This window comes from Dicentrarchus labrax, unplaced genomic scaffold, assembly GCF_905237075.1.
Source record: "Dicentrarchus labrax unplaced genomic scaffold, dlabrax2021, whole genome shotgun sequence".
Lineage (NCBI taxonomy): Eukaryota > Metazoa > Chordata > Actinopteri > Moronidae > Dicentrarchus > Dicentrarchus labrax.
In genome coordinates, this window is record NW_026136721.1 from 15,743,515 (window position 1) to 15,768,756 (window position 25,242).

The 25,242-nt window shown below is 40.3% G+C and overlaps 2 protein-coding genes across 7 annotated transcripts; both read left to right on the plus strand.

The window, feature by feature from the left end:
• Nucleotides 1-1,311: 1,311 nt before the first annotated feature.
• LOC127355279 (polymeric immunoglobulin receptor-like) lies at nt 1,312-5,188 on the plus strand. 2 transcript variants are annotated; one of them, XM_051385997.1, is made up of 8 exons: nt 1,312-1,545; nt 1,782-1,838; nt 2,250-2,576; nt 2,696-3,010; nt 3,633-3,815; nt 4,004-4,099; nt 4,296-4,345; nt 4,434-5,188. In XM_051385997.1, the coding sequence occupies exons 1-8, from the start codon at nt 1,470-1,472 to the stop codon at nt 4,656-4,658; spliced, it is 1,329 nt and encodes a 442-aa protein (XP_051241957.1). In that variant the 5' UTR covers nt 1,312-1,469; the 3' UTR covers nt 4,659-5,188. The 2 variants fall into 2 exon arrangements, with proteins under 2 accessions (XP_051241957.1, XP_051241958.1); XM_051385998.1 differs by having other exon boundaries at nt 1,472-1,660; nt 4,434-5,187.
• A 1,781-nt stretch (nt 5,189-6,969) lies between these two features.
• On the plus strand, nt 6,970-25,152 carry LOC127354314 (dynamin-2). 5 transcript variants are annotated; one of them, XM_051384154.1, is made up of 20 exons: nt 6,970-7,425; nt 10,277-10,350; nt 10,772-10,921; nt 11,015-11,218; nt 12,135-12,233; nt 12,480-12,640; nt 12,873-13,015; nt 13,106-13,241; nt 13,574-13,641; nt 14,055-14,193; nt 16,383-16,469; nt 16,605-16,675; nt 17,575-17,629; nt 19,436-19,546; nt 19,795-19,904; nt 20,001-20,112; nt 20,912-21,079; nt 21,192-21,418; nt 22,209-22,457; nt 24,144-25,152. In XM_051384154.1, the coding sequence occupies exons 1-20, from the start codon at nt 7,265-7,267 to the stop codon at nt 24,181-24,183; spliced, it is 2,565 nt and encodes an 854-aa protein (XP_051240114.1). In that variant the 5' UTR covers nt 6,970-7,264; the 3' UTR covers nt 24,184-25,152. The 5 variants fall into 5 exon arrangements, with proteins under 5 accessions (XP_051240114.1, XP_051240113.1, XP_051240112.1 ...); XM_051384153.1 differs by lacking the exon at nt 24,144-25,152 and adding an exon at nt 22,732-24,038; XM_051384152.1 differs by lacking the exons at nt 14,055-14,193; nt 24,144-25,152 and adding exons at nt 15,343-15,481; nt 22,729-24,038.
• The last annotated feature ends 90 nt before the right edge of the window (nt 25,153-25,242 follow it).

Consider the following 25,242-nt stretch of genomic DNA (forward strand, 5'->3'; position numbering starts at 1 on the left):
TTAACCAGTTATCCTGGTTACAGCTGACAGCAGAAGCTGTGCACATGATTATATTTGAGTTTACAAGGCAAAGCTTCTTTACATGGAGAATCGCAGCCAGGGTCAACTAAGAGAATTGGACCCATCACTCAACTTCACTTCATCTGACAGCATGTACGCAGCAGTAACCAGTCGCAGAAGATCAGACACCCGTACATTTGTCATCCAGTCACAGTCCAGACTCGGATGGCTAATTCTGCGTTCAACAGCTCAATCAGTTCCTGTCTGCAGGACGATGCTTCTGCATGGATGATCAATCAGCACAAGGAGAACGTTTGCAGAGTCAGCAGGCCCTCCGCCGAGGGGAAACCAACACATCAGTGAGGACATCCATCTGCTCTAGCCCACAGTCTACTGCAACACAGAGTCAGCCGCCCAGCCCAGGGGACAGATCAGATCAGCTGCTGGACCCTCTGATGGATGCCACCATCAGACACCCAAAAACATAGTCCCTGTTGGTTTTATTGTTGTTTTATACACTCACTCGTTTGTGTTTATTGGTTTGTCATTCGTCCATGTAGTTTGATGGTGGGTTTGATAAAAATGGTCAGCACCGCATTTGAGAAATACTGATCCCCCAAGTAATCTTCCATCTTTATCACTGATGACAAGTTCTGCCAGTTCTAACAATTTAGCATTATTTTATTTGTAAAAGTAAAAAATAAAATCCCATACTTCTCAGTATTAGCTGAGGTAGCATTAATAACTTAACAAAACTGGTGCTAAGAGTTTCTAAAAATATTTACCATGGAACAGGTTTTCCAAAAGGTCAATTTTCAGGGACCTAAAATGCAGTTTGCATATGGATGAAAGGCCAAAATATTTAGAAAAAGCTACTTTTTAAAACTTCCCATTTAGGTGTGGACTAGGCCTAAATGTATTTCATGTGAGTTTTTACACTAATAGATACACTCTACTGTCAGTTGTTTTATGGGACATGAAGAAGGGCTCACTATAAAAGCACTTTTTGAAAATAGAAGATTATTTCAAAGTGAATTTGTTTTTCTTTGTTTTTCCAGGTACATATGTTCATGCAGGTTTTTAATCGGCCATTAAAGCCATATTTGAATATTCCATTGTGCTGCTGTCCCTCCAGATGGAGTGACAGATATCCCATTACAGACAGGTACATCACTAGAATACCTGCTGTATATAATGGATATAAATAGCTGGTATTATAATTATTTTGATCTGAAGATAAGCAGGACATTGTGGACATTGTTCTGTGAAGTACAACCGTATTTATTTTTTCCTATGAACAGACGAAGAGATCATGAGATGCAACAGTTCAGTAATTAATCTGAATATGAGTCAACACTCTCAACTTCTCTCTCTCTCTTTCTAGCATTTCACTCTCGCTGCTTAAAAATATCTACATCCTCATTCTAAAATGCAAATCTTTATGATTATGTGCAAGAGAGGAGCTGTTGATGCAGTTTTCTTTTTGCAGAAAGACAGATGGTGTGACTGAGGGGGAAAAAAACATAGAGATCAGAGAGAAATTTGGTAAATATTTGATATAAAATAGAAATTTAAAAGTAGAATTTAAACTATAAGCTAGAAAAAAACTGGACTGCGACAATGGTAATATCACTAAAAGTCATCTTCTTCTTAATGACAGGTAATTAATTGCATTCTTCTCCGTGTTTTTGTTTGATGAGAGTGAAAATATTTTGACAAAAACCTGTTGACGATGTGATTGATGATGAAATAACCTTTTTTTTGTTTTATTTCTTTAACAGCTAGTGTGAGCGTATTGTTTGTGACAGGAAACAAAGGTGGACCTGTCAGTGTTACCTGTAAGTACAATGAAGATGTAAAGCATCATGCAAAATATTTTTGCCCAGAAACGTGCATGCCAAAATAAAACAATGTCTAGTAAAGTAAAGTTGAATAAAATGTACTTTTTACTCAGTAACATTTATCTGACAGTTAGTTACTTTGCACCTTTTCCTTTTGGTACTATATTTCTTTTGATACCTAATGTATTATGTATTTCACCATGTAAGACCTGTAATTGGTTATATTACATTATAAATTAATATTGATAATCATAGTCCAGAGAGAAGTGTGCTGTGGACAGGTTTGGGTTGGACATGATGAGCTAAATATTGGAATGTGAGACAAATATCTAAATGTATGCTGCCTTAAGGGAAAGTAAAAGGCCAGGCCTCAGTTTCATTCTCAGTCATGCTTCAACTCTTTGGCAGGTGTCAACACACCAGTGACCCAGACAGCACATCCTGGAGACTCTGTTACCATCAGCTGCAAGTATCCAGCAGAAGAAAAGCAGCAAGAAAACATCGTCAGACACTTCTGCAGAGAAGATGGAAACCCTAATTGCACAAATCTGATATCAACGTACACTGCAAATTACACAAAGCTAGACAGGTTTTCTCTAACAGACGACAAACAGCGAGGAGTCTACACTGTGACCATTTCCACAGTGACGCAGGATGATACTGGAAGATACCGGTGTGCTATAGAAAGAAAGAAATCTGTTGCATGTTTAACTGAGATCCATCTGTTTATTTTCAGTGAGTATTTTTTTACTTTTAATCATTCTGATTCAAAACTAGTTAACATAACGCAAGCTTCTATATTTAAAAAACACATTTCTCCAGAAAAGTGATGACACTGATCTCTGTTTTTTCAGACATTACATCAGTGGAAAGAACTTATGACACTGGGGACACTGTAAAAATCCACTGTAATTATCCGGACAACCATGAGAACAATGAGAAATTCCTGTGCAAGGGGGAAAGTCCTTTGAATTGCGAAGAGCTAATACATACAACACAACTGAATAGAGATGTGGTCAAAGTCAAGTTTAACATTAGGGATAACAAGAGACTGAAGTACTTCTATGTAACAATCAAGAATGTGAGCACAGCCGACTCTGGAACGTACTGGTGTGCCTCTAACAGGTCATGGCAGGATGCCGAATACATCAAAATTCTCCTTACTGTAGGTGAGTACACTGAGTCCTTTAGTGTTATAACTCAAGTAAAAAGTATTCACTCTACAGAAAATACACAAAAAGTGGGGGCTGATGTTGAGGAATAGAGGTACAGTAACTTTGTATAAATAGTTCTACAGAACTGCATAACTGTACTGGAAAAGCAGCTTGTCAGAAATTAAATTCAAACTCATGTTATTGGTATGAGTTGGAATCAAGGGTAGGAACTAGGACTCCACCATTAATGATGAAAAATACTATATAGAAAAAGGCAATTACAGAACGTAAATACCTTGAATGGCTATAGCAGAAAAAATGCAGACCATAAATAGTATCAAAAAAGGAGTCAGAGTTCATGAAAATCTTACTTAAAACTTAAAAATGCAGCTTACATGTTAATGCATAAAATAAATAAAAATAAAAAACTATATTGTATTAATGTTTTAATATACAGGGCGTTTACTTGTAAAGGAGTATTTTTATATTTAACCTTTTACAGAACCAGGAGTGGGAACTAAAAGAATGTGAAAACAGATGTGGGAGATTAGCGTCTTGCATTTAAAACATCTGCATGCATGTGTTTTTTTTTTTATGTAGTAATTTTATTTATGCCTTTTGCCACCTTCTGGTGCAGCTGAGAGAAGCATCAAAACCAAAGACAGAAAACCTGCCCCTCGCCAGGACAGGCCACACGAAGATGGTGCAAACAATGAAGAAGAAAATTACAAGAAAGATGAATATGAATATGAAGATGAAGAAGAAAATTACATGAAAGGTGGAGATAAAGATAATAAAGGTGCTCACTCATCAGACCAAGGTGATCTCATCAGTTTCATTAATGCTTACAAACAGCTGCTTTATATACCTCCATAAATATACACACACTTCCACTGCACAAACACACGCTGACACAACCTCTCATTTATACCTGAATGCTGAGGACAATGAACCTCTGCTGACAGCTTGTATCCTTTAATTGTTTCTAATGTTGTCTCTTGGTTGCAGGTATTGAGATTGGTAGTGTGGTAGGGTGTCTGGCTGTGATACTGATACTTGTGGTTGTACTACTGCTATTCAGACACAAACTCCCCTGGGCAAAAGGTGAGGAATGGAAAAACACACACTTTTTTATTTGAATTTGTAGCTTTATAAACATTCTTCTTTTCTTGAATTCTCCTTTGATTGGCAAACAGATCGTTGGTAGCTTTACTTGCACATTTTGACAGCGAGGGGTAACTTTGAATACAGACTGACACAAATATCTTGCTCCCATCTGTTCAAATGTCCTTTCCCTCAGTGTGTTGTACTGCAGGTGGATCATCAGAGCAGAGGACAAATAACACAGAGGTGTGTTTGTATATGCGTTTCTGTATTTGCCAGTTTGCATATGAGCACAACGGCTGCAGCTGTCACCACTCCCCTTCTTTCTCTGCAGGAAAATCATGGAGATCCCCACTATGAGGAGATACACATTCAGAACCAGGAGGCGAGCTCAGGAGTCGTACTGCCGTCCGTTTACGCCACTGTCAACCCTCCCGCAGATCAGCTCCACTATGCCAGTGTCGACTTCCAGAAGGACGCACATCCTAAAAATGGCTCTTCTAAAACTCCAGCAGCAGAGCAGACTCTCTACTCTACAGTCATGAAGCCTGGGGAATGAGATAAGACAGTCTATTACCTGATGACGTTAACTGTGCAGTTTGAGGGGGACATGAACACTTTAACATTTTACCTAAGGCTCTGAAACTAGGGGCTGTACTTCTCCAGAAAATGCTTTCTCAACTGGTGGGACGTGGACTCGTTCTGAATGGGACAGAGTGTGTGGTCGAAAAACAAAAATCTATTTTAAATGCTAAGCTATCTGATGTCTGACGTTATATTGACAGAAAAGCTTCCATAACTTATTGTAGGCCTTACTTATTTTGATGATGTTAATTTTATTCATAATCACAAGAATCAGCAGCACACAGTTGTTCATACTCAATTTATTATTAGAGTAATGAGTTTTGATTGCAGGGATGACAATATTTTATGTTACAAAAAGACCATGACAGCACTGTATATGTGTTTAAAAGTCTATTTGAAAAATAAATGTGCTTGGTTTGAATCGTATAAAAGTGTGTTGCAACTTAATGGCGTTGGGGAAAATGTTGGTCCCAGAGTGACACCGGGGGGCAGGGGTTACACGTGACCTGGGGTAAGAATCTGATTGTGGTGTGATGCTTGCAAGGCTATAAAAGTTTTTACTCAGGTTTGGGAGAATGACATGTACACGATAGGCTGGTTTATTAACAGCGTGTTCTTATGTCACTATTATATAATCCTAGATATTCTGGAACAACTTGATCTTTGGTAAATACTGACTATTGGCTATACATTTTAATATTATCATATTACATTACAGTAGCCAGAGAGGTTAATTCACACTGATAGATGACATAATAAAAGTGAACCAGGTAAGACACTAACTGCAGGACCAATCTGCCACTTCCATCAAAGTTCATGAGTAATGAACAGCCTGCAAACAGGATACTTATATCGAATACGATGAGAGACAAAACTTTTTCTTGTTAACATTGTTTTGTTCTGCAGCGCCCTCTTCTGGTAGAACTGGTGATCATCAGCAGGTGATTGGATGACGTGACTGCTCATACATTATGTTCAGCGTCCTCGATTACCACCACCTGATACAGAGAAACAGTGTTTGTCTTTTTGTATCCGTCTCATAGCTGTTTTATTTAGGACAAATTTAGGAATTTTAAGCTAAAAGGACAAACTTTGGAAGAAACTCACTGTATGTGTCTTATATTTGCCTCATGTTAGACACAGATAAACTTCTGAATACAAAACGAGGACTATGGGTTTTGTCCCCAAAGTATGACAGCAGGAATGATTACAGCAATCAAATCCTGTTTCAGTGTCCATATGGGCCTTGACTATTGTTATATTTGTTAATGGGTCATTGTATTATTGACACTATAGAGTAAATGAGACACAGCTTGCCCAGTTTGTTTATCAGTCACAATTGTATTAGTTAAAGGCTGGTAGCAGCACCATGATATGTCCAAATAGACACACACAGGCTCTCAGTGTCTGGCTGTAAGTTCATGAATTGATTACAAAAAATAAATAAATAAATGGAAGTTTTGGAAAAAGTTTAAAGATGATCTTATTTTTATAGCTCTGTCATATAGCAGCATTCTATTAGCTGAATAAACCTTTGAGTCACACTTTATAGGAGTGGTCAGAGTTATATATAGCACATTACCTGCAGGTTATTTCTTGTACAATTATGAAAATGTATCACATGTAATTTCTTAATTGTTCATTGTTAAGTTTGTATAATTTATATCAATAAAAAATAATGTATCTAATGTAATCTATTCATACTTTGAGCGAAATGATGCAAGGTCTGTTTAAAGTTATCTACGCAAATACACGTTGAATGCAGTAAAAGTTTTGCAGTCGATCTATTTATGTGTGTATGTGTACGCACACGCAGTTAAGGCTCAGGTGCACACACACACACACACACACACACACACACACACACACACGCTTGCAAACAATATCCCTAGAGTTGAAACTAAACTTAAGCCCTACAACCAACAGTTATTTCCATTATCGATTAATCTTCCAAATTAGCTTGGTCAATGAAAAATCCTCACAGTTTGCTCAGAGCCAACAGCCCCTAACGAGGCAAACAGGAGCTGATCCGGGAGCAAACAGGGAGGACTGTTACTTAATAGTGCAAGAATATTCTAAACTAGAAGCAAAGACCAGTTTAATGAAAGCATATTTAGAATAAAGCTCTGCCTCTGTCCTACTGTGACACTGATACCAGAGGTGAAGCTTCTTTTTTTTTTTTTACAGCAAGTCTGAGAAGCTGTATTGTAAAAATATGTCTGTGCACATTGACGGACGTCCCAGCTGACCAATGGCAGCGGGGACTGACGCTTGAGGCGGAGCCACAATCTCCGGCGGAGGCTGGGTGTCGCCTGACCGGATGATGACAGAAGTTTTCGGTCTAATGTGGCTACTTTTATCATGCAATCACCCAGTCAATAACCTTACCAGTGCTCTGACCGCTATCGGGACTCCTGACTCTAAACTGCGCAGTGTTTTTATGAAATAAACTCACAGAGACTACGACAGGCGGCAGTGCCATCTGGAAACTTTTGGTTTGCTGGAAGAGCGACCCTTTGGCTCTTATTTAACCAGGGAGGAAGACAGGACAGAGCCCTCTGGGCTGACCGAAGTGCCGCAATGGGTAACCGGGGAATGGAAGACCTCATTCCCCTCATCAACAAGCTCCAGGACGCCTTCAGCTCCATCGGCCAGACCTGCAACTTGGACCTGCCGCAGATAGCGGTCGTCGGCGGCCAGAGCGCAGGGAAGAGCTCCGTGCTGGAGAATTTTGTCGGGAGGTTGTACCGTTTATATATCTTGGGTTCATGTGACACTGTGAATGTGATTGGTACTTTGTTGACTGTTTGTTGCTGTTTATTTTAAAGACAAACTACGCTGATCTGTTGCGTAAATGTCGCCAACTAAGCACTTGGTTACGCGCTCTGTGTCTCGGTGCCTCCCAGTTTCCAACGTTTTTCTTCCAACGGATTCTTTCCATTTTGGAGCTGAGCTATTCCGGATGCAGAATTACGCATTTTACGCAAGTAAACAGCTTTTAACTGAAAGGCAAAAACTGTAGAGAAATTGGTTTAAAAGGTGTTGAAAGGTGACTTTAGTCCAGAGCTCCATGTCCTAAATACATATAGATAAACCAGTCACTGCTTCATATAAGGCCCATTCTGTCAAACATTCACAAAGGCTGTGCTTCCTTGAGACTGCTTGCACGAGATTGTAAATACACATTATAGGCCTAACATTACATAGTTCAGGTCAATGTTTTACTTTCAAGGGTGAGGCACAGAAAGGTTGTTGGCAGTGTTGAGGAGGTCATTGTCACATAGATGAATTACTGGAGAGTTACACTGACAGTACATAGGGAAACGTCTGCGCCCCGAGTATGCTGCTGACTCTGTTTGTAAGGTTGATGAATGAGTTTGAAGGAATTTGAATGAGCAGTTGTGGACCCTCTTTGATGACAAATAGCAGCAAACCAACTGCTGCATTAATGCCATATGTCAGGATCACTCTCCTCACTTTACAGTCCAAACACATGCAGTGGGAGAAATTCTATTCGTAAGGAGAGGGGAAGAAGACATGGCTGTGTTGCTGCATAATCTAGTGAAGATATCCGTATAGCAGCTTTGTGTTTTTATCTCCAAGGGAAGGTCCCCAGAAAAGGGAATGTCAAAATGATTTCACTTGTTGTCCAAGAGATAGGGAATGTTGATTAGGCAGCCACGTCTCCTTTTTTTCCTGTTGCCTTTTGTCTCCGAGTCCCAAGCAGTGGCTGGGGGAGACAGTAGGGGCATTGATGTGTTTGTGCAGGGGTCATCAGTGATGTCACCAGCTGCACTGTCATGTGTATATGACACACTGGGTACCAGATACCCACAGAAGGCTACTTAGCTGTTTTCGTGTTTGTTAATTAGCCTACTGACACACAGATTTGGATTTGTTTATTCATTTGTAGTTAGTGAGGGTTGCAGCTAACGGTTATTTTAGTAATCTATTTATTGTTTTCCAGTTGTATAGACCAGTGGTTCCCAACCCGGGGGAAGGCCACATGGGCCACACGATTATTAACTGAATAGAAAAGAAGAAAAAACATCATTGTTCATCTTTACAAACTTCAGTATTGTTCTTTTGTTTGTGAAATATTTGGTGGTTTTATCTCTTAGGGCCGCTAAAGATTATTCAAGTAAAACAAAGTTGTTTTGAAAAAAGTTGTTTTGATGGAAAAAAACACCCTTTTGCAGACACACAAGCTGTAACAAGGGGTGGCAAGAAGTCACTGCTTCATTTCAAAGGGGTCAAATTGGTTTGCAACTAACAGTCATTTAATTTTCTTATTAATCTGTCAAATAGTTTTTGATTAATTGTTCAGAACTGTCCATGACAAGTTCTGAGAGCCTAAGATGACACCTTTAAATGTCTGACCGACTGTCCAACATGAAAATTAAAAAAGAATGTTATTTGGCATTTTTGCTTGATTTAAATGACTGAACCCATTAATCAATATTTAATTGTTGCAGATACAATTTGCGTTGAATGATTGTTTCTAGTTGTGAACCACTGATTCCGACTTTAACCACACTAATATCTGACTAAAAGCCTAACACTATTTAATCTACAATGATGTAAAACACCCAAAAAATCAGCAAATCCTCCCATTTGAAGAGCTGTAATCAGCAAATGTTTGAGTGGGATGTTTATTGGATAAATTGTATAAATGTATCAATGATTTAATTGATTAACTGTCTTGTTGGTAATCGTATTATTCATGTTGTGCTTTCATAAGAGACAGGAAGAGATGAGGAAAGAGGATGGGAATCACTGTTGTGTAACATCCTGACTGCTCTGTCAGCAGTGGACAACAGGCACAGCATGTATGTGTTCAAATGTGTGTGTGTGTGTGTGTGTGTGTGTGTGTGTGTGTGTGTGTGTGTGTGTGTGTGTGTGTGTGTGTGTGTGTGTGTGTGTGTGTGTGTGTGTGTGTGTGTGGCCTGCCTACCTTACACTAAAAATCAACTCAGTTCTTGTCGCTGACCTGGCAAACACACAGAAAGACAGACTGACACAGACATATTCTCATTGCCTGGAGAGATGTGTAGTCAGTGACCTGGACATGATCACAGTTCTATTGAACAGGAGTTTCCATTCTGATGAACGTGTATGTAATGAGACGGGGAAACAGGGAGACATGCTTCTTTCTCTTTGCACTATTTATAATGGATAGGGTTGTAAGTCAATCTTTTCATTGTATCAATAATGCACACATGTACAAGCACAGGCCCTAGGGATCAGTTTAAGTGTGTGTGCTCTTATTTTGGTAGAAGCTGGCACATATACAGTTTTTAATTCAATTTCAATTCAATTCAATTTTATTTGTATAGCGCCAATTCATAACAGAAGTTATCTCAGGACACTTTTCAAATAGAGCAGGTCTAGACCGAACTCTTTATAACATTATTTACAGAGACCCAGATATTTTAAATGTTTGAAGATGAAATGCTGACGTGCTTCCTCTCCAGTTTATATTTATTTACTGAAAAAGGCATCATGTTGCATCTGGGATTAATGACAGTGCTTTCAATTTCTCTTGTTCTTATTTTAACATTTGATGTTTATTAAACATTATCTCCGTCTCAGGGACTTCTTGCCAAGAGGATCTGGCATCGTCACCCGTCGTCCTCTCATCCTCCAGCTGGTTAACAGTAAAGCAGGCAAGTAGTATACATGAGTTGGGAAAGGGAATTTCTCTTCAATCCGGGCTTCTCAAGAAATAGAGTCAGGTGTCTATTCCTTCGCAAAGAATATTGATAGAAATTAGTAAAGAATCAATTTATTCCATCTTCTAAAGGTAAAAAAATGTAAAAAATGTAAAAATAGAAAGTGAATGTTTTGGTCATAGGATGATCATCAGCACAACTTGCAGGACTTGCAGACATGCAAATGTACACATGAATATTACATATATTGCATGTTTTATGCAGCTAATTTATCCCTCAAAGTTCCTGCACTGCCCCCCTTTGCACCATCTTCCTCTTTCTGTCCCCTATCTTTAATCTTATTTGTTTCTATAGTCATCTCATATCAATCCATCACCCTCCCTCCTGTCTAATTCTCTCAATTGTCTCCATGTAGAGTATGCAGAGTTCCTGCACTGTAAGGGCCGTAAGTTTGTAGACTTTGAAGAGGTCCGTCTGGAGATTGAAGCCGAGACTGACCGGCTCACCGGATCCAACAAGGGCATCTCCCCCATTCCCATCAACCTCCGTGTCTACTCCCCTAATGGTAACACACACAGACATACAATCCCAGTCTTCTCGCTGAACATTTTCAGCCTCTCTCTGATTGTTTTCTTCCTTCCCTTTTTTCCTCTCTCAGTGCTGAACCTGACCCTGATTGACCTGCCAGGGATGACCAAAGTGGCCGTGGGAGACCAACCCCACGATATCGAGCACCAGATCAGGGACATGCTGATGCAGTTCATCACGAAGGAGAGCTGTCTGGTCCTGGCTGTCACCCCGGCCAATTCTGACCTGGCCAACTCCGATGCCCTCAAGATTGCCAAGGAAGTGGATCCTCAGGGTAAGGGGACCTTGGGAGACCGTAAGGAAAGCATGTGCTCGTGCATAGGATCATGTTCATCTGCATGTCAGATTCTCTGGATATTTCTTTAAATGTAACCATTTCTTGCCCTAATTTTGAACAAAGCTAATTACTCTTTGCTGTATCTTGCAGCCATTATTACTCCGTTTCTTCCTATTAATCTTTGCCTCGTTTAGCCGGCTCGTCAGAATAATTAACAGTTACATTATTAAAAGACTTCCTGGCAGCATAGATGTACTGAATAAGATTAGTAGAGATATAATTAAATTGAATTATCTCCACCTTTGGCCTTCTTTCTCTAACTCCAGAAGATGTTATTAACCATTGAATAACTACAAAGCCCACTGAGTGCAGACAGACAGTTCATTAGGTCTACCTTAAGGGTAAATTTGCTTATAGTTATGATCTGGTTTAAGTAAGTATTTGCTTACTTCATTTCTTGCTCTTGTTAGCTACGCTAGCAGTGGGATTGTCTCAGTTGTTATCAATTGTTATAACTTTGGTAAACCCTTAAGTTATGACCAAATACGTGTAAAACTAATGACATTCCCATCAGCCTCAGCTGCACTTTGTTTGAAGTGCTAATTAGAAACTGGTAGTACAACACACTAATCTAAGATAGTGAACCCGATGATAAATAAGATGGTGAACAACATTATACCTGCTGAACATCTGCATTGTAGCATTGCCATTGTTAGCATTGAGCTCACTGCACCGCTGTGCTAAAAGCTTAAATGTACGCATATTTGTAACAGATGCTACACCTTTTTTGAAACAACAAAAATACTGCTAACACACGGTTCCACTGTGGGCTATTTATAGCTATATTTATATTTAACTGGCTAAATGATGTTCTTAAACTATCTCTGTAAATCCGACAACTCCTGTTTAATAGGGCTGCGGACCATTGGTGTGATCACAAAGCTGGACCTGATGGACGAGGGGACAGATGCACGAGACATCTTGGAAAACAAACTACTGCCACTCCGCAGAGGTAAGACCACACACACGCACGCACGCACGCACGCACGCACGCACGCACACACACACACACACACATACAGTATAATTAATTTGACATTAACAGAATAACAGTGTAGGAATTGTAGCCCTTTATACTGTATACATACATAAGTAATTCAATATTTGGCTCCCAATATTTGGATTTGATGTCAAAAGTATTTTACTGTTGGACCATAAAAAAACAAAAACAACTCCTTTTCCCTGTGTATTCCTTTAGGGTACATCGGGGTGGTGAACCGCAGTCAAAAGGACATTGATGGGAAGAAAGACATCCGTGTTGCTTTGGCTGCTGAGAGGAAGTTCTTCCTATCTCACCCTGCATACAGACACATTGCTGAACGCATGGGCACACCACACCTGCAGAAGTTGCTCAATCAGGTGAGACATTCACACACACATGAACTGGAAGTATATTTCATGTAAAGTTGAAGCTTCATTTTGTGACTAATTATAATTCTATAAATATTTTCCCTGGTATGTTTTCATTTGTCCCTCAACTGAATTACATGGATTAGTTGAATAAATGAGTGCACATGTTTTAACTCAAACAACACCGGACCAACACCAGATTTTTCTTTAAATGTTTTTCTGACCTTTTATCTTTCTCCAGCAACTCACCAACCACATCCGTGACACATTGCCAGGGTTGCGCAGTAAGCTGCAGAGCCAGCTGTTATCACTGGAGAAGGAGGTGGAAGAGTACAAGAACTTTCGCCCTGACGACCCCACACGCAAGACGAAGGCCTTACTCCAGTCAGTGCATACACACACAGATGCAGATACACAATACACATTAGTCCCAAGATGTTAAGACATTTCCGGTACACTGTGTACGATCTGCAGGATGGTGCAGCAGTTTGGCGTGGACTTTGAGAAGTGCATTGAGGGGTCTGGTGACCAGGTAGACACCTCAAACTTGTCTGGTGGAGCAAAGATCAACCGCATCTTTCATGAGCGCTTTCCCTTCGAGCTGGTGAAGGTAACCAGTGTTATGATGTCTATTTTCATCATGATTATTATGATTATGTGCACATTTCATCATTTAATTTGGCAAGACATGCTCTGTGATATTTTACTGTTAGCAGAAAAAACAACTGTGTCAAAGCATTTTGTGAATGTATTTACAGTACTGATGCAGCAATAATTAATACTGATGTCATGCTGTGGCTGTGTTGTGGTTTGTTGTTGCAAGCTTTCATAAATCTAATACTAAGAGGGCACAAAAACCTGCAGACTCTTCCATTTGTCTGGCCTCATGTTTGTCTGTCATTAACGAGTAAAATCTAAGCTTTTTTTTGCACTTTGTCTTAGATGGAGTTTGATGAGAAGGAGCTGAGGAAAGAGATCAGCTACGCCATCAAGAACATCCACGGAGTCAGGCAAGTAGAGACGGCGTGCAAACAGCAAATCACATGTAGCAGCTTATGTACCTCACCGCCAGCTCTTTCCCTGTTTGTGTCTGTTCAGCTCTTTAAAGACCCACAGTCTTCTCTGTCTGCAGGTGTCAATGTCTGTCCTGTTTTTCATGTCTCCATTAAGCGTGCTGGCCCTTTTATCTGTCTTTGTTTTCTTTTATCTGGGTTTTTCATTTAGTCTTCCTGGCTGCTTGTTAGCCTTATGTCCGTCTTCTACTCCACTTTTTCCAGTTTTTCTTCCACTGCTCCTCATTTGTTCTTCCTTAGTGTCTGTCTGCTCATGTCTTCCTTCATCTGTGTGCCTGTCTCACACTCTTCCTGTGTCTATGTTCTCCCCGCCCCCGGCTCCATGTCTGTCTCGTCTGTATGTCCTTCAGGACAGGCCTGTTCACCCCAGACCTGGCGTTTGAGGCCATAGTGAAAAAGCAGATCATTAAGCTGAAAGAGCCATGTCTGAAATGCATCGACCTGGTCATCCAGGAGCTCATCAACACAGTCAGACAGTGCACTAATAAGGTATCACTGCATGGTCACCTGCCCGGCTGCCACACCTGTACATACACACCACAGAGACCAGCCAACTTTAGAGCTGCCAGGGGCCATTTTGATGCCAGACAGTTTTATAAAGCAGTTGATTTAGTTTTTTTAGCTCGCCATCTTGGATTGGAAAATAAAGTGGATGAATTCAAAGGAAGGGTTCAGTTTTTACCGTCCTGCTTTGAAGTTTGCCTGTATGAACATCAGTAAATATATTTAAATGTCTCGGCTGTGCTGCAGTGCACTGGAGTGGTGTCTCTGAGAGGCTGTGCGGTCAGACAGGCTGTTACTTGTTCCTGTACAGGTTAATTGCAAAACAAGCTGCAGGATTGGGTTTAAGCTACTGCACAAACAAGACTTAAGAGTCTACAGCAATGCTAGTGTCCTGTGAGGTTGTACTGTAGCTGACCTTTGAGCTAAATGCTAGCATCAGCATGCTAACATTCTTGTAATGACAATGCTAAGATGCTGATGTTTAGCTGGTGTAATGTTTATAATGGTATAATGTCTAATTAACTTTAAACACAAAGTACAACTGAGGATGGGATTGCTATTTGTTTTGCAGGTATTTATTAAGTCATATAGTTATAAACCAAATGATTGGACACATTTTGACCAGGTGGTGGCTCTGGACAAAATGTAAGAGATCACAATAAGAGATCGTCATCTGGTAACAATAAGTGTCCCAATTTCCAAAATTTCACGACACACAAGTCTAAAATTCCCAATAGTTGTTGAGGTATTTTGGTGTGGACCAAAGAGGTGGACAGACTGACACTGCCCTCCATGAAGCTGTGCTGCTAGCAGCTAAAAAAGCTATGGAATGACTCTTAACTTGGATAGGAAGCTGAAATGGCAGTGAAAACTTATGAGAACCTGCAGCTTGTTTCTGTTCTGTACATTAAGTAAAACTAACTAAATGCCTGTTTGTTTTTCTTTGTCATATTCTTCAATCTTCATCCTTCTCTTCCTTTTTGAAACCTATTCTTTTTTCCCCAAACTGTTCTATCCAACTTGAGCTTTCATTTTTCTACCACCGTTCCCTTTTTCCTCATCATGACCCATGGCTACACCTCATCCTCCTTCACCTGCCATTAAACCTCCACTTCCCATGATGCCTCACCACAGGACAGGCCTGTTCACCCCAGACCTGGCGTTTGAGGCCATAGTGAAAAAGCAGATCATTAAGCTGAAAGACCCATGTCTGAAATGTGTCGACCTCGTTGTCACCGAGCTTGTCACCCTGATCAGGAAGTGCACTGAAAAGGTAAACAGGACCGGTGGAGAGACAGATTTGAAAGGAATGAATACAGAGACTGAAAGGGGACAGAGCGCGCGGGGGGGGGCAAATGCAAGCAAAGAGGAAAAGAGCAATAGATAATCAAATAAAGGAAATTACAAAAACCACACAAATCACAAGATTATAAAGAACTAACTTGTCACTGTCTAGTGTTGTTGATCTTTACCCCTCACTGCTGCTTGTAGGCTTAACTCAGCACACGTCGCCCCACCTCACCCTGTGGTTCCCTCTGTAATGACAACACTAAAAGAGCCCATTCTGATCCTGGACCCCTACCAGCCCACTTACCTCATCAAATGACGTTTGTGATTTATGTAACAACCCCTCACCCTGCCTTACTTATCAAATCAGATCCCTACTCTCACACTACGCAATTTACCCACTAAGAAATGGCTGTTTTCACCCTGTCTTGTCATGGGAGACTATTGTGTATTTTTCCTGTGATACACCCTTTTCTTCACCAGATTATACCAATAATGCACTCACCCACAAGACTCCACCAGACCCTACCCTACCTTCCTCACTTTCTGGACTTTAACCTGATTTTTTTGAGACTCACTATCAGTTTGAGATGATATTACACTAATGCTTCAAACTTGTAACAACTTGGCTGCTATCGCAACATCTATGGCTGACAAGAAATCTCAAGCTGATATGGAAGTCGTCAGTGCATGCTTCCTCAGTGTTTACGTTTCAAACATCTTGCCTCATGTTTTTGTTTATACTGTACATTTACTGTCGTTGGTGGGGGGTAGCTTATGACGATACACAGTGTTTACAGTGTTGTGTAAGCCTGCACAGGTGTGTGTGCTGTAATCACGGTGCCTGCAGCAGTGTGCGTGCATATTTTCTGTGTGTGTGTCTACAGCTGGGATCGTACCCTCGACTGAGAGAAGAGACGGAGAGAATCGTCACCACCTATGTCAGAGAGAGAGACAGCAAGACCAAAGACCAGGTTTGTGTGTGTTTGCGTGTGTGTGTGTGTGTGTGTGTGTGTGTGACAGTAAGAGAGACAAATGCAGCCTACCTGTACATTTGTACGGTTTCTCTTCCTTGTGTATTTTAACATGTGTGATGTTTTGCCTCTCAGGTGCTGCTGTTGATTGACATTGAGCTGTCCTACATCAACACTAACCATGAGGACTTCATTGGATTTGCCAAGTAACACATAACTTAAAATACTTATTAATGAGTTTCATTAGGAGCAGAGATGGAGGTCTATTTTAACATTTTCTAGAGCTGAATTGATGTGTCGATTAATTGATGGACAGAAAAATAACTATTTTGATATTCCATGAATTTATTTTTTTATATTTGTTGGTCTCATCTTCTCAAACACTGGCACCATCTATGGGTGTGTGTTGCAAAGCAGGAAAAAAAGGTCTGGTAAATTTGTGAGCCTAATAAATTTCACTGGCGTTGGCAAACTTGACCAGAAGTTTTAAACCAATTTTTTTTACTAACACAGCTTCATTAAAGACATTGCCCCGCTCTCACCAGTGTGAGTGTGTGTTTGAGAGAGAGAGTGACGGAGAAAGGGGATGAAAATTATGAATCTTATCCCGCACATCCGAACCTGTGATATTTTGTTTTGACCTGAGCATCACTACTGCGCTCACTGCGCAGGTGTTGACAAGGATTTTCTCTATGCACAATCGTCCTTTACGGACGTTCAGTGGCGGCCAGGTCGGATCTTAGCCTGTGTGGGCGGAGTGAATAATTCATAATGTCGGCACGTGTGCTGCCAGTGGTGTTCAGTTTGTTGCAGTGTGCAACTTCACCACTAGATGCCACTAAATCATACACACTGGTTCTTTAAATCACCATCATTACAGTCCGATCAATAAAAATTGAGATTTAAAATTCATGGACCAAACAAAAACTATGGAAATAATCATTATTTGTAAACTAGTTATAATGATATTATGAATAATGTGATGTCATTTCATATCATCCTTGGATAAGATTAATTTGTTTTCCTACTGTGTGCCATGTTTTAAATAATAAATAAGTGTTGTGTCAAACACCAGAGTTAATGTTAATGAATGTCTCTCCTGCAGTGCCCAGCAACGGACTGCTGCTAACGCCACCAAGAAGAGAGTCATGCCCAATCAGGTAACCTACCTGTTTCAACAGATACACTGTCCCCCCCACCCGCCCCCATCAAGCCATCACGCCACTGTAGCATCATAGCATGTGCTTTCTCCTGCTGTTTTTGTTATTTCTTGTTCTTTCTGTCGTTGTCTCAGCCCGTCTCTCCTATCATTGTTGCCCTCTGTTGCTTCACATTTACATACTGTTGTCTGTGCCCCTCTTGTCTTTTCTCCTTTCCTCTTTCTCCTCTTTTGTTCCTCCTTTTTTACGGCCCAGGGAGGGATTCTTGTAAGTACCTTACCCCCCCTGCACCTCCTCTTGTCACTTCCTCTTTGGGTGAGTGGGGGAGTCAACAGTCATGTCGAGAAACAAGATTTGTGCTCCATGCTAAGAAAGAGGGAAGTGAAAGGGTTACACTCATGGATGTGTAATGAGAACTGGATACCATGTACAAACATGACGCCATTATTTCCAAGTTTCTCACTCAGCAAAATGCCCCAAATACGTTTTTTCTCATCCTGTTCTAAACTGTGCGGCCCACCACACATCTCTATCCTTGTTCTACTGACTTTGCACTGAGATAATATCACACAAAAACCTCTGGTCTGACTCATGCCTTCATAAACATTTAGTACCTTTACATGCACAAAATCTCAGTCTCTGTTGTGTCTTTTCCTGGTTTTATTCATGTTCAGGATCTGATATTAAGTCTTCACTTAAATAGAACTGTGGAACAACCTGATGGGTTGGGTGGATACACTTTTTTGCTAGTTTATTATAGGTGCATTGCTGCTATGCAAACCCAATCATCTAACAAATCACTATTCTATGTATTGAATAGCATACATAGGTGCGTTTTCAGCAGCTGTCAGCCCAGAAGCAAACATCTGGCCTCATAGCTCATACCACGACAGTATTAAACAAATTGCATTGACTCACCCCATATCTATGGAAATCCTTAGTTTGATTCCAGTTTCAGGGTGGAGATCTTTTATCTTTTAGCTTGACTCTTTAACTACTTAATGACTTGAGTTAAGGGTGCACTTGTACACACACATGCACCGTGTCCCAGTAATGAGTTTATGATAATGAGGTTATCTGTGTCTCTGACTCTTATGCAGTGCTGTGAATGATATTGTATGATTATAAAGGAGCTTCAGCTCTCAGTAAACTATAGAGTCAGTCTGCAGACTCCTCTCAAAATCATCTGTTTATTGCATTACCACCATTAAGTTTTTTTAACACTGAAATGTGTGCATAGGCATTAGTGGGACAGGCTTTTAAAAGTAGATCAAGATAAATTACAAAGGCACCTCTCCAGCTGGTTCTCAACCGCCTAGCTCATCTATGCTTAAAGACAGCCCTGATTATGATGCTGGTCTATAGAGAAAATGCTTTTAAGGCCCCAAGGGAATCTTTTGTTGAAGCGCCACCGGGACAAACTCTCCAACTCTATAATACATTCATGGTAAACCACCCAGACTATTGGTTGGGTATTGCGGATGTCCACTTATTACCCCTGTGTGTCTGTTCCCTTTGTCTTCTTGTCTGTCAGTCTGGCAAAGAGTGGGATGCAGAGAAGGTGACTTTTCATAGGACCCTGTCATCATTTATTTTTTCAGTCTTTATGTTTGTGGTGTATCTAGGTTCTTATCTTATGGGTTGATCTGACTACACTTGCATGACTTGCTATATTTGCCAATTATCTGTATATGCCTGTTATTTTGCCTTTCATTTGTTTTTAGTATTCTGTTTGCATGCTGTAGATACATATTACCCCTCTTGTGGGGTGTTTAGTTTAGTTACATGTTGGACTTTCATGTGCAGGTGATCCGCAGAGGCTGGCTCACTATCAACATCAGTATCATGAAGGGAGGATCCAAGGACTACTGGTTTGTCCTGACTGCTGAGTCTCTCTCCTGGTACAAAGATGAAGAGGTAAGGCTGCTTACAGGACAGTAAATGCACAAAAATGTATAGCTTACTCTACTAGAGAAAAGTTCTAGCTAATAAAGTAATTACAGAGTTATTACCATAACACTACAGTAAAACTGTAGTCCTGATTTGCCACGCTATACTAAAATCTTACTTGTCATACCTTGAAGTGACTCTGTTGAGTTGATGTTTTATTAGTTATAGTCTACTTTATTTTATATTGATCATTACATCACCGGGTGTTTTATCAGGAGAAAGAGAAGAAGTACATGCTGCCTCTGGACAACCTGAAGCTGAGAGATGTGGAGAAGGGCTTCATGTCCAGCAAACACGTCTTTGCCATCTTCAATACTGAACAGAGGTTTGGATGCTATGATCTTCTAAAACTTCTTCTGTTTATGGTGTTCATCTGTTCATCTGTCTTTGATTAATGTGTGTGCACGTGTGTGTCTTACAGGAATGTGTATAAAGACCTGCGTCAGATTGAGCTGGCCTGTGACACTCAGGAGGACGTCGACAGCTGGAAGGCTTCGTTCCTCAGAGCTGGTGTATACCCAGAAAAAGACCAGGTATCAGAGTGTATTTACGTGCAGTTTACACATTATAAGGATTCCAGTATTTCTCCAAATGTAGCCTAGGGATATTTAAAGATACACAGCATGCTGTTACATACAGAGAGTTTTGTCGGCTGTTTGTCAGTTTTATATTATAATTGTTTTTAATTAAACTAAAATGTTTAGTAGTATGAGTAGGTTTGCAGAGCACAAATGCTCCTTTTTAGCAATATCCTGTTCCACAACCACATTGTGTGCAACTATTCATTTATTCACTGCCCCGACAGTCCAGGAACCAAACCAGGGATCCAATATCAAGGCCAAAGTTATCCACTGTACCTTCCGCACTAGTATATTCAGGTCATTTACTAAAACATTTACATCCGGCATCCAAGACTGGTATTTCCAAGTATTCACTTTGAAAAGTGTATCCTAAAAGATCTATTAACTGTAGTCAATCAATCAAACAGTCAATTTTCAATTATTTATTCAAGAGTTTAAGTGTCAATAACTCAGCTGATCAGATTTGGAACATCCGATTCTGATATATTAAGGTATGTTACATTGACATGACACATCACATTTTTCCAACATAGCCCCGCCCACTTTAAACCCATACAAGGCGCACAGACAATAACACAAAATTTATTTCTTGCATGTGAAACAACCAAAACTGGTCTTACTTTGGCAGAAAATAGTGTGTTCATGTAGGAGTAACAATCAAGAAAAGAAAGAAGAAGAAAAGAAAATACAAATTTCAGGCCCTTTAATGGATCTACATCTCTACATCTCTGTCTGTCCCTGTCTCGTCCAGCCGGAGAGCGAAGATGCGATGAATCCTAGCGACACAGTGTCCATGGACCCGCAGCTGGAACGGCAGGTGGAGACCATCCGCAACCTCGTGGACTCATACATTGGCATCGTCAACAAGTCCATCAGAGACCTCATGCCCAAGACTATCATGCACCTCATGATCAACAGTGTAAGTCTCTTTTTTCATTAGTCATAATTTATGATACATGTACTCGCTCTCTCCTGTATAGTCTTGAGTATATTAACCGCCCTTCCTTTCCTTTTCCCTCTCCCATCTCCAGGCGAAGGACTTCATCCACTCTGAGCTGCTGGCCTACCTATACTCTGCCGGGGACCAGGGCAGTTTGATGGAGGAGTCACCAGAACAGGCTCAGAGGAGAGATGAGATGTTGAGGATGTATCATGCTCTGAAAGAGGCCCTGGTCCTCATAGGAGACATCAGCACCACCACTATTTCTACCCCAGTGCCTCCACCAGTAGATGATGGATGGATTGCCAAGGATCCAAGGTAGCAAACATGAATAAACGCATATATATATCAGCTGCGTGTATGTCGGCCAATAAGTAACAAGAAAGTCAGTGCATGCGAAACTAGGTTTTGGGTAGAGTCACAGTTACTTAGTTTGTCCACTTGAGGGCACTGGCACATTGATTTTGAACTGTAGAATGTCCTGCTTGGTTTGTATGCAGGTCACAATTAAGATAAGATGTTCCTGTATTGATCCTCCATGTGGAGCTTCACAGGGCAATGTAGTGCAAAGAGTAAAGAATGAGAATAAAATACAGCAAAATAAAATATAAAATATTTACACTATGTACTATATAATTGTTGTGTACATAATGGGTTAATAATGGTTAAGGATGGTTTATTTGGATTTCTTCACATAACAAAATTAAAAAGTGTTCTTATCTTATCCAGACCAAAGTTACCTTTAGTGACCTATTATTACACATTCAACAGTCAAACTTCTATCTTTGAACCAGCATTGCGTTGTTTATTTATGTGCTTATCAAAAATATTCATAAAACCTCTTAAAACCTATAAAAATGGAATTTCCCCTTGAGGGTAATAATGTATGCATTCTTCCTCTTCCTCTTCTTCTTCTACTTCTTCTTTATGAACTAATTATGACAATGTTATTAGAACATCTAAACATATGACATCAACATAAACAATTTACCAAATATAAAAATGTGTTAATTTTTGTGAACTGGAGCTATGAGATCATTTTATATAGGGGACATCTCATGTTGAAATGTAACTCTTTACTCAGTAACATCCTGTCTCTCTGTCTCAGTCCTCCACCGGCGTCCCGTGCTGCCTCAGCGACAGCTCCCGCTCCCAGCCGACCCCCAGCAGTAAGGGGGCCCACCCCGGGACCTCCACCACCCCTCAACCCCTCACCGGCATTCGGAGCACCTCCCGTACCGTCTCGCCCCGGCCCCGGCCAAACGGCTTACGCAGGTGATCCCAACTCTGCAGCTGTGCCTCTTGTCCCCTCCAGGCCGGCTCGTGTGCCTCCTGCACTGCCACCTGGGATTCCCAGGTAAAATCATAAACACACACACACACACACACACACACACACACACACACACACACACACACACACACACACACACACAATCTGATGCTTATTGTGGCTTTGGTATTGGTGAAAGTTGCTGGGACATTTGAGACTGCTGGTGACGGGTTGTACTAGTATGTTCTGGCTTTTGGTGGTTTGGTGCATGTCTGTCTGATGATATTTTGCCTTGCATGTTTCTTCTCTCCCTCCTCCTCCCCCAATACCTCCCTTCCTCTCTCTCTTCCTGCAGCAGAAGACCCCCGGCTGCTCCCAACCGACCCACTGTCATACGTCCGTCAGAGCCCTCCCTGCTTGACTAGAAACACACATAAAAACACCTTTCCTCTTGTTTACATAAGAGATAGCCATTCTTTTTCTCCTCATGTATACTCGTATAACTACAAACTTTGTCCTACTGTAATTGGTAATCTGATGCTGTTTCAGTCTGTGCATTTCAGAAGCATTATGTATGTAATTTTGACTTTATGTGTAGGTAGCTTTTTTAACAAAGTATATGGTGAAATATTCTGCATTCCGTATTATGAAAAGGGATAAATTTGATAACTTTAATGACTTAAAGTTTATGAACCTTATGATCATCTTGAATTTTACTTGTTTCATTTGAAATGAAATGTGTCTTAAAACAGTATTTGACTCATAACTTTTATATAATGGTAAGAAAACACTTTTAGAAGTAATTGTTTAAGGAGTTGTATACTTGCTAACATTTTGACAGTAAATTTACACACTAAGCACCTCAGTAAGTAAGCAGCATTTTTTTGACCGTTTTCTCTTCATTTTTAGTATTTTCACATTATAAAGGTCAGGCTTGAATTAGCTTATTAAAAATAGACTAGCCAATGCCTCAATATTTTGGCTAATTACTTTATCACAAGTAGTACTATAGAATAATTGAGTTGAGTTACCTCCCAACCACTGCTCAGCCTTGGTGAAATTTGTATCCATATTCCTTGATCAAAAATGATTTTGTAATTACTTCTTATCAGCTTAAAAAGCCATAATGACAAAAAGGATCAAGTAAGGAAAGGGCCTCTCTTTCGGAAGGTGTATAAAGTGATGGACTGAATAAAAGTAGAAAAAGAAGGTGTGGTGGCTGGTGCTTGTTCTTGGTGTTTGACATCCTTTGCTCCATTTCATTTGTCATTCACCATCAAGCCTTTCTTTGTTTTTGTTTTTTTGTTTTTTTTTTGATCCCTTGTTGCATCTTTCATTCGATCTGCTGTTTCGATGCACGTGTCAGTAAACATGTAGTACATGGACTTCCTGTTACTGGGTGGCACTATGAACATACAATTCAGTGAGTAGCACACAGTCCAGGTCAAGACCTAGTGACTTGCATGATAGTCAAATGGAGACAGCCATGCAGAACAAGAACATTTCACTTTAGTGTGTGCAGCCTGGCATGACTTTCCTGCCTTCCTTCCCTACTGTATGATGGAGCTGTGGGTTACCACGGTAACCGGGGTTGCCAGTGGCAACGAACAGTAAAGATAGCTTTTTGTAGAGACAAGCAGGAATGAATAAAGGTATGCAATCGCACTCCTGTTTTCTAGAGATAATTTCCTTGTCCACTGCATCTGTCAGCTGTGTGTTGTGTGATTGGAAATCTTGTCATGGTCTTCTTTTCATGGTCTTCTCACACAGGCGACCTCCACAAGTCCCCTCTCGTCCCAACCACTGGTGAAGGAAACTCAGGTGTTGAACACTCGGACTTGGACTCTTCGAGTCCGCTCTGCCTGCTACACTTGGCATTAGAAGTTCAGGTGTACCAAAAGGTTTCTGTAGCTGGTTCCTATGTTCATTTCTGAAACTGCTTTGTATTTTATTTGACATTTATGGAAGGGAAATAATTGGCATTCATTTTAACACATATGGTTGTGGCTGGAATAAAGCCGACATCCTGTGAGTGTTGGGCTTTCTTCAGTCCAAAATAAAATAATTATCTCATATAAATGAAATAATACATAAATACTGATAACCTCTGTACATAGAGGTATGTTATTAAGCTTACACATTTGATATTTTTGCAGTGATCATGTTTCTTTCTTTTTGCCTATAAGTACTTCTGAAATACTGTCTCATAATTCCTCACTTGAAATGTCTGTCAAACCCACACTGCCAATGGTCAAAGCTGAGGATGAATGAGTCAACTGGTAAGCGTTTGAAAAATCTGTGCCAAATTAAAACATCAAGAAACTGTATCTTGAGACAAACTTAGCATAAAACATAAACCACACTTACAATACAGTGTATTGTAATGTCCTCCTTCAATAAAGAATAAATTACACTCCTGCAAGATTTTTGTTGTTACATTGCTAAATACTGTACAATGTACATAACATGAACTGTGAATGTAAATTGAACTCAAGCTCATCTCTGGCAGTCTTATCTGTCTCTACACTGAATGATAAAGCAGAAATGTCTCAATGTAGAAACTTGGCAATTTGGTCATTTCAACACCAACAACTGAAGTTCATTCAGGCTGATTTTCAAGCGTCTGATCAAATACTACTTGTATTTAACCTTTATACCAACTTCAGTTTAATATCTGAGAATGTCAGCCTTGTTTTTATGAATTCTTAAGGTCATATGCTAGGGGGAGCTCCATCTGCACAAATAAGTAAATAATAAATAATAAGTGTGTCTAAACATGTTTTCAGACTCCTGACTGCTTCCTCTGGGTTTTCAAAGTCTGAGACTGTGGCCCTCCCTTCAGACAATGCTTATAGAAAGGCACCCTGCA

Bases quoted from the DNA above. Each gene is read 5' to 3' on its own strand.
- LOC127354314 (XM_051384152.1), top strand. From the start codon at position 7,265: ATGGGTAACCGGGGAATGGAAGACCTCATTCCCCTCATCAACAAGCTC. The intron at 15,482-16,382 runs GTAAACAGGACC...GTGTGTCTACAG, and splicing joins TCAGGAAGTGCACTGAAAAG to CTGGGATCGTACCCTCGACT. The intron at 17,630-19,435 runs GTAACCTACCTG...TTTCATGTGCAG, and splicing joins AGAGAGTCATGCCCAATCAG to GTGATCCGCAGAGGCTGGCT.
- LOC127355279 (XM_051385997.1), top strand. From the start codon at position 1,470: ATGCAGTTTTCTTTTTGCAGAAAGACAGATGGTGTGACTGAGGGGGAA. The intron at 1,839-2,249 runs GTAAGTACAATG...ACTCTTTGGCAG, and splicing joins TGGACCTGTCAGTGTTACCT to GTGTCAACACACCAGTGACC. The intron at 3,011-3,632 runs GTGAGTACACTG...CTTCTGGTGCAG, and splicing joins CAAAATTCTCCTTACTGTAG to CTGAGAGAAGCATCAAAACC.